General features: G+C 47.6%; 1 protein-coding gene across 2 annotated transcripts; it reads left to right on the top strand.

Moving 5' to 3' along the window:
- The first annotated feature begins 1,995 nt into the window (after positions 1 to 1,995).
- Positions 1,996 to 15,610, top strand: SLC31A2 (solute carrier family 31 member 2). 2 transcript variants are annotated; one of them, XM_023223704.2, is made up of 4 exons: positions 1,998 to 2,318; positions 9,280 to 9,346; positions 13,018 to 13,207; positions 14,237 to 15,610. In XM_023223704.2, exons 1-4 carry the CDS (start codon positions 2,313 to 2,315, stop codon positions 14,403 to 14,405), a joined length of 432 nt encoding a protein of 143 aa, XP_023079472.1. In that variant the 5' UTR covers positions 1,998 to 2,312; the 3' UTR covers positions 14,406 to 15,610. The 2 variants fall into 2 exon arrangements, with proteins under 2 accessions (XP_023079473.1, XP_023079472.1); XM_023223705.2 differs by lacking the exon at positions 9,280 to 9,346 and having other exon boundaries at positions 1,996 to 2,318.
- Positions 15,611 to 16,213: the final 603 nt, after the last annotated feature.

The following is a 16,213-nucleotide window of genomic DNA, read 5'->3' as shown; positions in this document are numbered from 1 at the left end:
TCGATAATCTCTGTGACGCCCAAGGCAACGCCATCTTTCCTGATGGAGGATTCTGTCTCGGGGGTCTAGGTGTGCGCTGGAAAGACAACGACAGACTCTTGCTGCGTGAAAGGAAGGGAGTCATGGCCTGTCAAAACACAGAGTCCGGAAAGAATCGCTTGCCATGGACCCAGGCTTGGGTGGCTGTGTTGTGATCTTATGATCTAGGATCCCATGATTTGCAACAAGCTCTCTGCCTGGGGGACAGGGAAGGGGTGTCTCTGGTGGTACAGAAAGAAATGGGGCATTTTAGGACTTCCGGGCTGAGTGCTGTAACCAAAACATCCATGAGGAAGTTATAAGTAAGTGTAAAGGTCATCAGATTGTGACAAAGTCAACAAAAACAGTCAAATGAATAAAGCTGTGTTGCAGATTCTTCAATGCAGGTGGGGGGAGTGGGGTGCACCAGAGCCCACTTATGTGAAGGTCAGATCATCTTACTCCTGTTTTCCATATAAGGCCCAGAAAGGTAAAAAGCTACACCCAAAGCCCTCCCCAGCTCTTGGAACCCAGATGCTTCAGAGATACCCTTAGCCCTTCTCCCCAGTGCTTCCCCATGTTCCAGTAAACGACAACAGCAGCAGCTCTCCCTCCCCAGCCCCATCACAGTGTCATGGCCCATGTTCTCTCCCTGAAGCTGTTCTAATCCTTGACTGCTCCCAGCCCCCATTAGCTTTCGGACTGAGGATCTTAAAAGCTGTGTGGATCATGAGGTCAGGAGATCGAGACCATCCTGGCTAACACGGAGAAATCCCGTCTCTACTAAAAAAATACAAAAAAATTAGCCGGGCGTGGTGGCAGGCACCTGTAGTCCCAGCTATTTGGGAGGCTGAGGCAGGAGAATGGCGTGAACCCAGGAGGTAGAGCTTACAGAGTGAGCCGAGATCACTGCAGCCTGGGCAACAGAGCAAGACTCTGTCTCAAAAAAAAAAAAAAAAAAAGCTGTCTGGGCCTAGTGAGGTGACTCACGCCTGTAATCCCAGCACTCCGGGAGGCCAAGACAGGCAGATCACGAGGTCAGGTGTTCAAGACCAGCCTGACCAATATGGTGAAACCCTGTCTATACTAAAAATACAAAACTTAGCCAGGCATGGTGGCACGCACCTGTAGTACCAGCTGCTCAGGAGGCTGAGGCAGGAGAATCGCTTGAACCCGGGGGGTGGAGGTTGCAGTGAGCCAAGATTGCACCACTGCACTCCAGCCTGGGTGACAGAGCAAGACTCTGTCAAAAAAAAAAAAAAAATGCTGTGTGACCCTGAGAATTCTACCATTTACTGAACAAGCTCCCACTGCCAGGTTACATGCTGAGAATTTAACATGTATGTTTTCATTTAATCCCTATGACATAGATTTTATTATTATTTTCATTTTATTTACCAGAAAACTGAAGTTCAGAAATGTAAGCTATTTGCCTATGGTCTCAAAGTCAATAGTTGATGGATATGGATGTGAACTGAGGTCAGCTCCAGGCTCAAGGTCTCTGCTAACACTGTCCTTAGCAAGGTTTCTCTGAAGAGCCTCTTTACTCATAGGCTGATCGGCAAAGGGTTCCTAAATATGGTTAAGAATCAATAACCATTAAAAATCCCTCACCCTACAAGAAACCCCAACAAAAAACTGGAGCAGTGAAATTAACAAGCAATACACAGAAATGGAAGTACCGATAAGAAAAATAGTTTACCACCCTAGTAATCAAAGAAAAACAAAATTACATATGTGTATTCCTTTTGGTTTATCAGATTGGAAAATATTTTTTAAAAAAAGAAAAATGTAATTATCTTGTAATGACTGCATTAAAAATCTAGGGCATAATTGACTTAATTTACTCCAAATTTGTTGCTACTGTGTTCATAGCACGGACTTTTCCATTTTCAACTCAACATATGTTAGGCTTGGGGTAGTTTATTACAATGAACAATAAGCATTCTCATAATCGCCAAGATAAGCCAAGTGCAAAACAGGAAGGACGAAGACAGAAGGCAGCAGGTGGCCCCACTCGCTCGCGACTCCGGGAACGCCAAGCCTCTGCCCTTAGGAACCTGGGGCGCGGCACGTGGGTCCCGGCCAGGGGTCGCGCCTGAGGCCGCCGACGTGGGGCGCGCGTGGGGACCACAACTCCCAGGCGCCCGCGCGCCGCCTCGCCCGGACCATGTGATCCGTGCGGCGCGGGTCGCGATCACTGCGGTGGCGGCGGCGGCGGCGGCTGAACTGACTCGGAGCGAGGAGATCCGAGCGAGCAGACGCGGCTCTAACGCCCGCCCCGCGCGCTCACCATGGCGGTAAGTTCCGGGCGCTAGGGAGAAGAGGGGACGCGGGTGGGCGGCTGGGGCAGGGTTTCCTGGAGCTGCCATCTGGGCACCCCGTATCCTCGCTGTCGCTGGCCCGGGGCTGGTGAGGGGTGTGTTGGCAGCATTGCCAACAGCCGGAACAGGGCTGGGGGGACGCGGCAGGTACAGGTTGCCGTGGCTTTGTGGTTGTCCTCTCTATTTGTCCCTCTTGCTGGGAGGCAGTCCGGCTAGGCGAGCAGTTACCGAGGGCCCGCGGTGGCGCGGCTTGAGAGTGGGGGCGCGGTGGCTGAAGACAGCTGGGTCCGGGGTCCCCAGTCCCGGACCTCTGGCCGGCGCCCCAGGGCGGAGGGCGGCGCCTTGGGAGATTCCAGTTAGGCTTCCACGAAAGGGAAAGCCCCCGCGCATTTCAGCCCGCAGCCCGGCGCGCACACCGAGCGTACATCCCTGGCCCTGCTCTTGTCAAGTTTGTAGCCTGATTCTTTGGGGAATAAAACAGACCCAGCTCCTTTCCAGCTTCCCTACACTTTCAGTCAGAAAACAGCGTTTCGGACAAGCTGTTTTTCTTGGAAGGGTTCACCTGGGCTGGAGAGAACGACAGCTTGCAAGACTCGTTCGTCTTTGAAGAAGTCATATCATTCTCTTCATCCCATGAAGAATGTCATAGAATTTAAGATACAGGAAGCCCAGCCTGGGCAACATAGCTAGACTCCGTCTCTACAAAAATTAGCCACAAGTGGTGGCAGGCGCCTGTAATCCTAGCTACTCGGGAGGCTGAGGCAGGAGGATGAGAATAATTACTTGAGCCCCGAAGTTCCAGGTTGTAGTGAGCCATGACCTTCAGCCTGGGCAACAGAACAAGACGTTCCCAAACAAACAAACAAACAACACACAAACCAAAAATCAAAAAAGATATAGGAAGTCTATATAGGCCGTTTAGTCAAATGATCAACTGTCCTTTAAAAAGGGAAATAGATGGAAAGCACTTGCAAAAGTTCCCCAGCCAGTCAGCCTAGCACTGGGACCTTCATCTCCTTCCCAACCCTTGTTTACAAAAAAGGAAGCTTTTCTCAAAGTGTAAGTAACCTCAAATGAAAAAATAAAGAAGAAAACAAGTTCCAGGGATTGCTCCCTCCTTCACCACAGCCCCACCCTGAAAAAAGCACAAATCACTTACACTGTCAGAGGCCAAGATTCATCCCAAGGAGGAAAACAAGATTGGGGCCCTGCCCCCTGCCTATCTGACCACAAAGTCCTTTAATTGAAAACTGTAGCCCAGATCGCTTCTCTCAAGTCAGGGTGTGCTGATTTTCATCTTTTCCTCTAGCAAAAAGGCAAAGGTAGAAAGGGTTGAGTGACAGGTGAGTCTTTGTCCCTCCGGGGCTTCGGACTCCGTGAGTACTTCCAGTTCTGAACATACCATACAGTTCATCTTCCCAGCTGTCTCCTGCTTCTCTGACTTCAGAACTGTCCTAGCCAACTGTTCTCTGGCCAGGGCAGGTGTCTCTCAGGCAGCTTAGTCCCCAGCACCCCCAGGGAGCCTCCACTGTGCCTCTCTTTCTGACCTACAACCTGTTGTAATTACTTGCTCACTTAAATGTCCCCCATCATAGACAGGTAGCTCCCTAAGGGCCAAAGACTTGTCCCATTCATCTCTGTATCGCAAGGGTCTGCACAGCCCTAGCACAACAAAAAGAAATCTTTCAAATTACTCTTACTGTTCCGTGGGGGTTCAGGTCTATGGCAAAACATGTCTGGGCTGTTTTGGGCTCCTAAGATAACTGGCCCAGGCCCAAGGATGATAGAAGGAAACCAGTTGTGGCAACTCCCTGACTGATTAATTAGCCACTAGGGACATTCCATTCATGCCATCTGCTTTACCAAATGGACTCAGAGAAGGGGTGATCCACGGGCGTCACCCCTACCTCCACCTGGCAGAGATGGTGCTAGAGGCTTCTGCTGAGGATGAGGCCATCTCCAGTGTAAATGGAGTTTCACAGTATTGTTCGTACCTGTTTGTATATCGTACCTGTTTTGTATATCAATCTTGTGTAAACATTTTGCTATGTCAACAAATGTTTTTTGAAAGCCTAACAGGAGAGATCTCTGAGCAGTAGGACTCAAAATGATTTTTTACTTTCTTTCCGGTACTGTGTCAGCTTTTTACATTGAGCTAGTGCCATTGGGTGGGTGGGGCGGGGGACGGGGGGGCGGATGTAAAAGCTATTCTTATTTTTAAACTCTTCAACATTTTTTAAACTCTTCAACATGATTTTTATCATGTTGTGATGTGACCGCCGAGATTTCCATTTTGAGGCTCTCATATAATTTACTTGACCAGTCCCTGTTGGTTGACAGGAGACCATCATGGTTCCTATGATTTCTCAAAGTGTGACCCCCACAAACACCTGTCCCAGAAACACCCAGAGTACTTGTTGTACACTAAGGTTTGAGAACCAGTACAGGCTTTCCAGAAAGATCTCTGGCTCTGGGCACCTGATTGCTGAGCGACCGTGGGGAGATAAGTGGGCCTTTCTGTGCCTTCCTTGTTAATTTAAAGAGGTTAATAATAGTAGGCACCTGCAGAGATGTCACAGGGAGTGAGGCATTAAAAAATGGAAGGTGAACACGGTGCAGGCACATGCAGGCCCTCAGGAGCTGTGTGGCTGTTCTCTTCAATCAGATGCTTTCACATTTCTTTCTCCGTCCTGCAGCTCCACCATCTCCAGTGAGCCCAGTCCCTGGGTAGGCGCAGGCAGGGGTTGGTGACACAAGTCAGACCCCTTTTGGCACTGAAAGGCATGTTAGCTGTGTGTAGGGAGTAGAACAGCCAGGTTAGTCCCAGGTCTCTACCAAACCCAAAGCTGCAGTGTCCAAATCTGAGAGGAGATGCATAGATGTGGTACCCTGTCCAACCTGGAAACAGAGGCACACTCACTGTTTTTTCTGTTTCGTTTTTTTCTTTTTGTTTTTTTGAGACAGAGTCTTGTTCTATTACCCAGGCTGCAGTGCAGTGGCATGATCTTGGCTCACTGCAACCTCCACCTCCTGGGCTCAAGTGATCCTCCCACCTCAGCACCTCCCAAGTAGCTGGGACTACAGGCACATGCCACCACGCCCAACTAATTTTTGTATTTTTTGTAGAGACCGGGTTTTGCCATGTTGCCCAGGCTAGCACATTTTTCTTTTACAAGGTTTCAGGAAAAGACTAGATAGAGCTCAAGATGGGAGCCTGTGAAAGTGAGGCCAAACCAAAGGAAAGGGTTCCTAGAGTCCTATCCTCATCTTACAGACGAGGAGACTGGGGTCCACAGGGGCTTTCTGTGTGTCTGCAGCTCAAGGCCACGCAACTGGTTCCTGGCAGAGCTGGGAGGCAGATCCAGGCAGTGCAGCTTTAGAAACCGTGTCCCTAACCACTAGCCTTGCTGCCTCTGTTCAAACTGCAACCAAGTGAACTGAGCCTCAGAATCTCCTCAAGAGGGCTGGTTAATATCTGTCTTCCCTGCCTCCTGTGGCTCTGCCCCTGGACTCTGATTAGGGGCCTGAGGAGGCCCAGGAATCTGCACTTCTAATAAGGCCCCGGAGTCTAAGCAGCTGCTGCTATCCCTCTACACTAAGCCACTTGCCAGTGTGTGTGGAGCTCATGACTGGCCTGTGGTTTCCCAGTGATTCACCCGGGACTGACTCTGCCTCTGCGGATATGGCTATAACAGCATCGTCATCCACACCTGTGATCCACTCCAGTGTCCTCCCTCCCACCCTATCCTCTTTGCCTTTTCATCCTGTTTTACCACTGTTGTCCCTGGGCTCTGGTCTTACTCTCCCGTCCCCAGACTGGTCCTTGTTTGTTTCCTTTATTAGAGGTGTACTCTTCACCTTTCTCAGGAAATACGGGCCAGCTACTGGCTGAAGATCCTTGGGGGGCTAAGCATGACTATCCTAATTGCACAGAGGCTTTTTCTCATACATTCCTTCCCCTCCCCAATTTCTTCCCATATTTTGTTCCAAAGTGGCCATATCAGCTTCTTCTGCTGTTTGCCTATCTTCCTGAAATGTTAAAACAACCGAAAGACAGCACAGCCCTCATCTCTGTCTAGTATTGCACAAGAAAGTGGGCTCTTCTCTGCGTTGTAGCATCTGTTTTCCTCTTGCCAAATGAGGGCCTGGTAAGAAGACCCAGGATCCAGTCCTGATGCTGCCACCAACTCACAGTGTGGCCCTGGGCATGTCACAACTGCCCCTTGGACTTCTGGTGCTGCCCTGAGAAGCTGCATTGAGAGCAGTTAGGAGCACAGAATCTGAAGCCAGCCCACCCAGGCAAAATTCTAGCTAGCAACTTGGCAAGCTACCTAACTTCTCTCTGCCTTAGTATTCTCATCTATGAAATGGAGCTAAGAATAATCATCCCCCCCTTGAAATTAAGTGAGTTAAGACATATAACTTTTTTTATTATAAAGTTCTAGGGTACATGTGCACAACGTGCAGGTTTGTTACATATGTATACATGTGCCATGTTGGTGTGCTGCACCCATTAACTCGTCATTTACATTAGGTATATCTCCTAATGCTATCTCTCCCCCCTCCCTCCTCCCCACAATAGGCCCCGGTGTGTGATGTTCCCCTTCCTGTGTCCAAGTGATCTCATTGTTCAATTTCCACCTATGAAGACATATAACATTTTTAGAAGAGTGCCTGGCACAGAATAATTAATGTCATTTCCTTCCCAAGTATGAAAAAAGACGTTTGCTCTAGATTAGTACTTCCTAGAGGATAGTCTATGAGATTCTCTCCCAGGGGACACTCAGCAAGAAAAAAGGGAGGAGAGAGTTACAGGCTTTCAGAGGTACAGGCTTCTGGCAGTGCAGAAAGCTGTTAAACCTTTTGTCCAATTCCAGTCTCTCCCAAACTCCCTTGACCATAGAATGCATTTTCCCCAGTATCCTGTGCTTCTCCCATGGAACACTTCTGAGAAACGCCCCTCCAGCTTTGACATGTATGGGGGGAAAAAAAGGCACTGGGGTTATTGAGCCCTTACTGTGTCACTTTGTGTGGATGGCTTTGCAGAGTTTTCCCCCAGCTCCCCTCAGAGGGAACTGAGACCAGAGAGAGGCTCTGGCTAGCAAATCTGTTTTGTTCCAAATCCTAGACTCAGTCTACTATTATTTACTATCTCCTTTGGTCCTAAATATTGAGAGGGGGAGGACTGGAGATGACTAGAACATGCAAGGCCTGTGGTTTAGGGCTGTCATCTGCAAGCAGAAGTTTGTGGCTCTGGTTTCCAGGAGGCTACAGGACACCCACATGGCACAGCTTCCTGACAAAATGGCAGCTAATCAAATCTGCCTATCCTTCCACCCCCCACTGACGTTTGCCTCTACCGGAACTCCTTTTCTGTAAGAACTGATGGCCTCCACAGCCTTCACAAGAACCCAGTCTCAGTGGGTTCATATCTTCCTCCCTTGAACACAAACTGAGAGTAATCACGCTTCTAAGGAAGTCAGGCAAATCCCTTTCTCTCTCTGTATTCATTTCCCTCATCTGGAAATGACAGGCGATGGAGAGGGACTGAAGTTGGGCCAAATCAGCATTTTTCAAACTGAGTTTCAGCAGAGCTTAGATTTCTCTCCCCTCTTCATCCTGAGCCCCATGTTTTATATCACAGAATTACAAGAAAGATTTAAATTGGCTAGTGTTCCCTGGCAAAAAAAGTTGAAAGCCATGGGACTAAAAACTCTGAGGATACTTCTATCTAGTGCTGACATTCAAGGATTCTAATATTTGGCCATTGTCTCAGAAGGCAAAGGCTTCCACGAGCTGATTACAACTCAGCCAGGATCTCCTTAGCTGGGTAACACTGACAGTGTTTGCTGAACTACTTGTGCTGGCTGAGAAGGGCTTACCTGGGGACCAGAGGCGGCCTTCCCTTCCCTGAGAGGGTGAACTAACTGATAGATCTGTTGGGTCCTCATCTTTCCAAACAGTCATTAGGCCTGGTGTGGGCGTCTAAATTCACCATCCAGCTCCCACCGTACCCTCCTGTCTTGGAGACTGGGAGGAAGCACCGTGTCCTGGAATGCCCAGGGCTCTGGAATCCAGCTAGACTCAGGTTTGAATCCCAGCTCTGCCAACTTATTAGCTTTGGGACCACCAGCAAATTACTTCTCTAAGGCTAGTTTCCCTAGCTTTCCTTCCTGTAAAATGGGCCTAACTGTCCCTGTCACACAGAGGACCATTGTGACAATGAAATGAGATGATGTAGAAAAAGCCCTTGATGCCACCCTGAACACAGCGTGGATCAAGCACCCTTTGAAAAGGCATCTGACAGGCACTGCATGGTCACTGCTTTTACCTGCAGTCTTTCCTGTAAGGCTGTCAACTCACCAGGGTCAGATACATTAATCTGCCTCCAAAATGCCGGGCACACGAACTGGGCTCAGCAAATGTATAGTGAATGAGTGGACAGATGTGGAGTATAGTGAAGACAGCTGCCTCTGGGCCCCTTGACGATAAACACTGTGGGATCTGTCTAGACTCCGCAGGACAAAGAGGACTCTAGGTTCCCATCACACGGGAGCCTGTCCCAGAGCTGCAGCAGAATGGCTAGGGCCCCAGGGGGTAAGAAGAGGCAGTTGCACTTGGAAGGCATGGAGGGGACATCCCCACATAGTCTGAGGACACTGTCACATCCCGAGCCAGTTGGCCCAGTGAGGATGGGCACTCCCATACCTCTATTCTCATATGGAGCAGAGCCAGCTCAACTATAGCTCTGCTGCTGACCCTCCTGGGCAAGTCTCAGCTCTTTATGGCCTCAGTTGGCCCTGATGACTTCTGCTGGCCCTTTTGGCACTTCCAGAGACTCCATTTTTCTGGACTCCCAGAGGAGGCGCTGGAGAGCACTAAGGACCATGACTTCCACTGCCCCGCGCCCCATGATGCCGATTCCCTTCTCTTTCAGATGCATTTCATCTTCTCAGATACGGTGGTGCTTCTATTTGATTTCTGGAATGTCCACAGTCCTGCTGGTAAGAATTGGGGAGCTCAAACTTGTAGCTTGGAAAGCCTTGTAGCACTAGGCAAGGGAAAATCCGGGTTCTCTTGATTCTTGGTGGGCATTTAAGTGAGGCTGATTCCTCTGGCATAAACACTGAGCAGGAACTTCACATTTATAATTCCATTTGCAACCACTCCCTTTCAGATCGCAAAGGGCTCCATTATCTTACTGATCCTCACAAAGGCCGAGAGAGGCAGGGAGGCAGCTTTTCTGTTACAGGGGAAGAAACTAAAGCGCAGAGACAGGAAGAAAGACTCATGCAGGGTCACACAGTAAGTATGCATCAGAGCCACAACTAGATCAAGGCTTCCGGTTGCCACTTGGCACCTTCCTTATCCAGCGTTCATTGTTCTGCACCAGTTCAGAAGTCCACAGCAGCTGCTGGAGATGAGACACCAGTTTGAAAGAGAAGAATATTCCTTTGATTTGAAAAGGCAGAGTTTGTCACTAATTCATGAAGAAGTTATTTTTCAAGTTAAATAACTGCATCTTAAAAATAGACTGGAAACAGCCCAAATGCCCGTTATTGCAGGTGCAGATTAAATAAAGTATGGTCATCCCTACAATGGGCTACCATTTCTTGTTATCTATTGCTAAATAAACAGTGGCTTAAAACAAGTCATTTTATCATTCTCTTTCAAGGTGCTAGGAGTTGACTGGACCCAGCTGAGTGGTCCTCACTGAAGGTCTCATGCAGTATAGTCAGACAGTGGCTGGAAGTAGGGTCATTTGGAAGAGTTCCTCACTCTCATGCCAAGTGACTGATACTGGTTGTTAGCTAGGACCTCAGCTGGAGTTGTTGGCTGAACACCTACGTGTGGCATCTCCTATGGCTTGGGCTTCCTCGTGGCAGAGTGGCTAGATTTCAAGATCGAGTGTCGCAAGAGAACAAGGTAGAAGTATGTGGCATTTTCAAGACCTAGCCTTGGAAATCAGATAGCATTACTTCTGCCTTCTTTGGCTGAAGCAGTCACGAAGGTCTTCTTAGGCTAAAGGAGAGGCAACAAACATGGACCCCACCGCTTGATGGCAGGAATGTTGACATCGTAAGAAGGGGATGTGGGGTTGGATATATTGGAGTGGCTGTCTTTGGAAAACATAATCTATCACAGATACGATGAAGCCACTGGGGAAAAGGTAAATCTGTGTGAACTGAGGTAAAACTGGATGATAAAGTCAAATGCAAAGGAGTATGTGTAGATGGGATGCTGTCATTTGTACAAACAGAGGCTGATATATACATTGTAACAGAGGTTGCTCTGAGGAGAATTGGGGTGAAGGGAGATTGGGGTGGGAAGAAAACTGATTTTTCTTTTCTTTTTAAATGGAGTCTCTGTTGCCAGGGCTGGCATGCAGTGGCGCAATCTTGGCTCACTGCAACCTCTACCTCCCAGGTTCAAGCAATTCTCTTGCCTCAGCCTCCCGAGTAGCTGGGACTACAGGCATGCACCACAATGCCCAGCTAATATTTTTGTATTTTCAGTAGGGACGGGGTTTCACCATGTTGGTCAGGCTGGTCTCAAACTCCTGACCTCAAGTGATCTACCCGCTTTGACCTCCCAAAGTGCTGGGATTACAGATATGAGCTACCACACCTGGCCTGAATTTTCACTGTATTCTTTTTTGCACTGTTTGAAGTTTCACCATATACATGAAATTACCTATAATTTTATATTTTAAAAACCTGCATCTGTCAGATGATTTCCTCCTGGGAGCCTTTGGGGAAAAAACCCCGACTGTTTTTCCTTTTCTTACACTCAACACACTTCTGTGATCAGATGTGTAGGCTTTCCCTCAGTGACCAATTTTCTGATACCAGCTGAGTGTCCTACAACTCAGTTCAAATCTGACACTAACCAGAGTTAGTTCAGATCCCACAGGTTAAGGGCACAGTCCCACAAGGCTGCCCCCTGCTTCAGGCACCAATCGCAAGTCCCAGCTTGTCTCCCGTACTTCTGGCCAACTGACTATACATCGGGGTTCCCATAATGCCTTCATTGGGGTCAATTATTTGCTAGAATGGTTCACAACACTCAAGGGAACACTTAAAAAGAGTACAAATGGACCAGGTGCGGTGGCTCATGCCTGTAATCCCAGCACTTTGGGAGGCCAAGGCGAGTGGATCACCTGAGGTTAGGAGTTCAAGACCAGCCTGACCAACATGGTGAAACCCAGTCTCTACTAAAAATACAAAAAAATTAGCCAGGCGTGGTGGGGGGTGCCTGTAATCCCAGCTACTTGGGAGGCTGAGGCAAGAGAATTGTTTGAACCCAGGAGGCAGAGGTTGCAGTGAGCCAAGATTGCGCCACTGCACTCCAGCCTGGGCAACAGAGCAAGACTCCATCTCGAAAACTCCATGGAACAAGGCATGTAGGAAGGGGTTCAGAGCCTCCAGGCCCTCCCTGGGCTTGCCACCTTCCAGGTACCCCCATGTGTTCAGCAGCTGGAAGCTTTTCAAATCCTGTCCTTTTAAAGAAATTATTCATATATAATAGTTGTACATGTTTTGGGGTACATGGGATATTTTGATACCTATATACAGTATGCAATGATCAAATCAGGGTAACTGGGGTGTTTATCACCTCAAACATTTATCTTTGTGTTGGAAACATTACAATTCTATTTTGAAATATACAATAAATTATGGTTAACTATAATTTCCCTACTGTACTGTTGAATACAACAACTTATTCCTTCTAACTGCATTCTTTTGGGTTTCTGTGGAGTCTTCATATAGAGGCATGATTGATGACCTCATTGGCCACTGGTGATCAATTCAACCTTCAGTCCCTCTCTCCTTCCAGAGGTAGGAAGTGGGCTGAAAGTGCCAACCTCCAATCCAAGCACAAGGTTGGCTCCCCTGGCAACCAGCCCCCATCCAGAGCCCATCCAGGAGCCTCAGCCATCAGTCATCTCATTAGCATATAAAAAGACACCACTTCAGAGTTTCCAAGGGCTCTAGAAGTCGTGTGCCAGGAAACCAGGGCAGAAACAGGATATATATCTCTCATTATGTTGCAGAGTCCAGTAAAATACTTTAGCTGGACCGCTTATTATCCCTCTTAGTGAAACAAAAGTAGTAATTAACAGTTATATTTTACACAGCAGCTCTAATAAGCACTTGATATTTTCTGTAAAATAATTTATTGGGTTTTTCCCCTATTATAAAAGTAATATATCTAAAAGAAACCTTAGAAAGTTAGGCAAGAATATAAAAACCATCCGTATCCTACTTTGCTGAGATAACTGTTACTCTTGTACTGTTTATCTTTCCTTCCAGACATTTTTTGCCTACTTACATATAAACAGGACCTTGCAGTACTCATCCCTTAACAAGAAGTCACAACAGATTTGTGCAGCCTGCCAGGGGAGTGGCTGGGGTGATGGTACATGGCTTCTTTAGTGTCAGCCCCTGGCTTTTTCAGGTGGCTTCTCTTCCTTATCTCAAAGCCACACTCCAGTAGGCCAATCCTGCTAAGAAAGGTCTGGTGAAGACAGTGAAGAAGTTCCGATCTCAGCAAGGGTGGGGAAGAAGATGCAAGAGAGAGGTGGATGGAGTGGATTCCATGAACAGGTGGAGGTGCTGGAAGGGAAACAGTGCTGGCCTGGCCAGGTCTCCACAACTCTGCCCTCCTTTGACAGGCATGGCCCTTTCGGTGTTGGTGCTCCTATTCCTGGCTGTACTGTATGAAGGCATCAAGGTTGGCAAAGCCAAGCTGCTCCACCAGGTGCTGGTGAAACTGCCCACCTCCATCAGCCAGCAGACCATCACAGAGACAGACGGAGACTCTGCAGGCTCAGATTCATCCCCTGTTGGCAGAACCCACTACAGGTACAGGCAGAGGCCTCACATTCACCCTGAGAGACAGGCTGGCCTGGACAGCATTAGCCCCACTTCACAGAGGGGACAGCGAGGCCCAGGAAAGGACCAGGACTCACCAACAAGTGGTTATAAATAGCCAAGTCAACTAGAGCTTATGTCTCCTGATGCCCAGGCCAAAGCACTCTCTGTGAACAGCCACTTGAAAGGCTCAGAAGGCTTTCTTTAGGGAACTGTGATCTTCAGATGCAGGCCCCTATCTAGCAACTGGGGTGGCCACCCACCCTCCCCCAAATCTCACCAGTTCCATGGGTCACTAGGCTCCCATATCCAGGAGGGGATCTGCAACTGTCCTGAAGCAATGTATCCCACTTGGTGGGAGGAGAAGACAAGCTCTCCTCTCCTCCCTTCCCACTCAAATCAGGCAACCATTTAGGGTCCCTGTTCTGCCCTCTGTCCAGCCCCAGCCTCACCTGTGCTTAATAAGCCTGCCCACTCCATCACTAGCCACCCTACATGGGTGTCTCAGATCTTCACAACTGTACTGCAAGGGAGGTATTCTCATTCCTGTTTTACTGATAAGGAATCTTGAGTTCAGAGAGGTTAAGACATCTGTCTAGGCCACTTTTAGTAAGTGGCAGGACTAGGAACTGATATGTCACCTAAGTCCATGCTTTTTCTTTCCATTGTCATACTGCCTCCCAAAGTAGATTCAGGGGGAAAATATGCCTTACTGATGATTTTCTCTTATTCCTTATCAGAAAGACAGATTATAGATACTTTCATTTTCCCCTTTGTCTAGGATGCCAGGAAGCTCGGCACCAAATGTAGTGAAGATATGTCTCTTTAAAAAGAAATCTCTTGAGTGTTTTCTGGGGGTGGGGGTGGGGGGGGCAGAAAGAAATCTCTCCTGGGTTAAGCATACAAGTTATAAATAATCAGGTCACATAACTCAACAGCTTTCTACTCCCTGATATCAACTCCCAGCTTCCTCATTACCAGCTCATTACCAGGATTAACTTGCTTCTCCTTTTTATCTAGGTGGTATTTGTGTCACTTTGGCCAGTCTCTAATCCATGTTATCCAGGTGGTCATCGGCTACTTCATCATGCTGGCCGTAATGTCCTACAACACCTGGATTTTCCTTGGTGTGGTCCTGGGCTCTGCTGTGGGCTACTACCTAACTTACCCACTTCTCAGCACAGCTTAGCTGGTGAGGAATGTGCAGGCACTGAGGCTGGAGGGACATGAAGACCCCTCTTCCAGACACTATACTTCCAACTGCCCTTTCTTCTGATGGCTATTCCTCCACCTTATTCCCAGCCCCTGGAAACTTTGAGCTGAAGCCAGCATTCGCTCCCTGGAGTTTGGAGGCCATTGTATCAACCTTCCTTCTCAGCTAGCCTGCATAGGGCCCAGGCCTGGTCTTGTGTCTTAAGATGGCTGCTGTGACCAAAGGAAGAATGGAGAGAACAGGGGTGGCAGGGTTACTGAGCCCATGACAATGCATTTCTGCAAACCAGGAATTTCCAAAGATTTCAAGCCAGGGAGAAGGGTTCTTGGTGATGCAGGGCATGGAACCTGGACACCCTCAGCTCTCCTGCTTTGTGCCTTATCTACAGGAGCATCACCCATTGGACTTCCTGACCTCTTCTGTCTTTGAGGGAGAGAGACCAAGCTAGATCTTTTTTCTCACCTTTCTGCCTTTGGAACACATGAAGATCATCTCTTCTATGGATCATGTTGACAAACTTTTTTTATTTTTCCCATTGAACTCCTAGTTGGCAATTTTGCACATTCATACAAAAAAAATTTTAATGAAATGATTTCATTTTATTCATGATGGATCGCAGCAACTGCTGAGACCTACTTCCCTTTGTTGGGGGGAGAATAAGTGACAGGTGATTAAAGACAGAGACACAGGACTGCTCTCAGGCTCCTGGTTTATTCTCTGATAGACTGAGCTCCTTCCACCAGAAGGCACTGCCTGCAGGAAGAAGATCATCTGATGGCCGTGCGTGTCTGGGAAGCTCTTCATGGCCTTAATGCCCTTCTTTATCCTCATCTTTCTTCTATGCAAAACAAAAAACTGCATCTAATAATGTTCAATACTTAATGTTCTCTATTTATTACTTACTGCTTACTCGTAATGATCTGGTGGGGAAACATGATTCATTCACTTAAAATATTGATTAAGCCATGGCAGGTACTGACTGAAGATGCAATCCAACCAAAGCCATTACATTTTTTAAGTTAGATGGGACTCTCTGGATAGTTGAACCTCTTCGCTTTATAAAAAAGGAAAGAGAAAAATCACTGCTGTATACTAAATACCTCACAGACTAGATGAAAAGATGGTTGTAAGCTTTGGGAATTAAAAACAAATACATTTTAGTAAATATGTATTTTTAAATAGTCTATGACTGTTCTGTTCTCCTCATTCCAACAGAAAGCACCTGAACCCTTATAACAGAGGGTGAGTGGGGCTAATAGAGCTGGTAGTGCTCTTTATAAGCCTGTCTGAGAACAGAGTCCATCCACCTGCTACAAAGACAACTCTGCTCAGGGAAACCCAGCCCTGAAATGCTGCACCCAGGCAGACACCCCAGAATGCCAACTGAGGCAAGTCATTCTTCATTCATATAACAAGTATTAATTGAGTACATGCTATAAGAAAAGTAACTGTCACACGGACTATAAACACCTGTGTTGGCACAATTATTTAGCATCTTCTCTACCTGTGGGCAGAAGCAAATATAATAGCCACTAGTTAATATACAATAAGAAAGCATATATATATATATGCTTTAGAAACAGTGATTATATGGGTAGACCTAGTAGGCAGTCCATTGCTTCACTCTTCAGAGCCCAGTCACAAAAGGTGATGTTTTTCCTAAATTCCTAATTAAAAAATTTTTTTAATTTAACAAATACCTGGCCGGGTGTGGTGGCTCATGCCTGTAATCCCAGCACTTTGGGAGGCAGAGGTGAGCGGATCACAAGGTCAGGAGATTGAGA

Source organism: Piliocolobus tephrosceles, chromosome 14, assembly GCF_002776525.5.
Source record: "Piliocolobus tephrosceles isolate RC106 chromosome 14, ASM277652v3, whole genome shotgun sequence".
NCBI lineage: Eukaryota > Metazoa > Chordata > Mammalia > Primates > Cercopithecidae > Piliocolobus > Piliocolobus tephrosceles.
The sequence above is the reverse complement of the archived record's forward strand: the minus strand, read 5'-3'. Positions and strand labels throughout refer to the sequence as shown.

What these genes read in the sequence shown, in the direction of transcription:
- SLC31A2 (XM_023223704.2), top strand. An exon ending in GAATGTCCACAGTCCTGCTG is followed by an intron (nt 9,347 to 13,017) that starts GTAAGAATTGGG and finishes CTCCTTTGACAG; the next exon opens with GCATGGCCCTTTCGGTGTTG. An exon ending in GTTGGCAGAACCCACTACAG is followed by an intron (nt 13,208 to 14,236) that starts GTACAGGCAGAG and finishes CTTTTTATCTAG; the next exon opens with GTGGTATTTGTGTCACTTTG.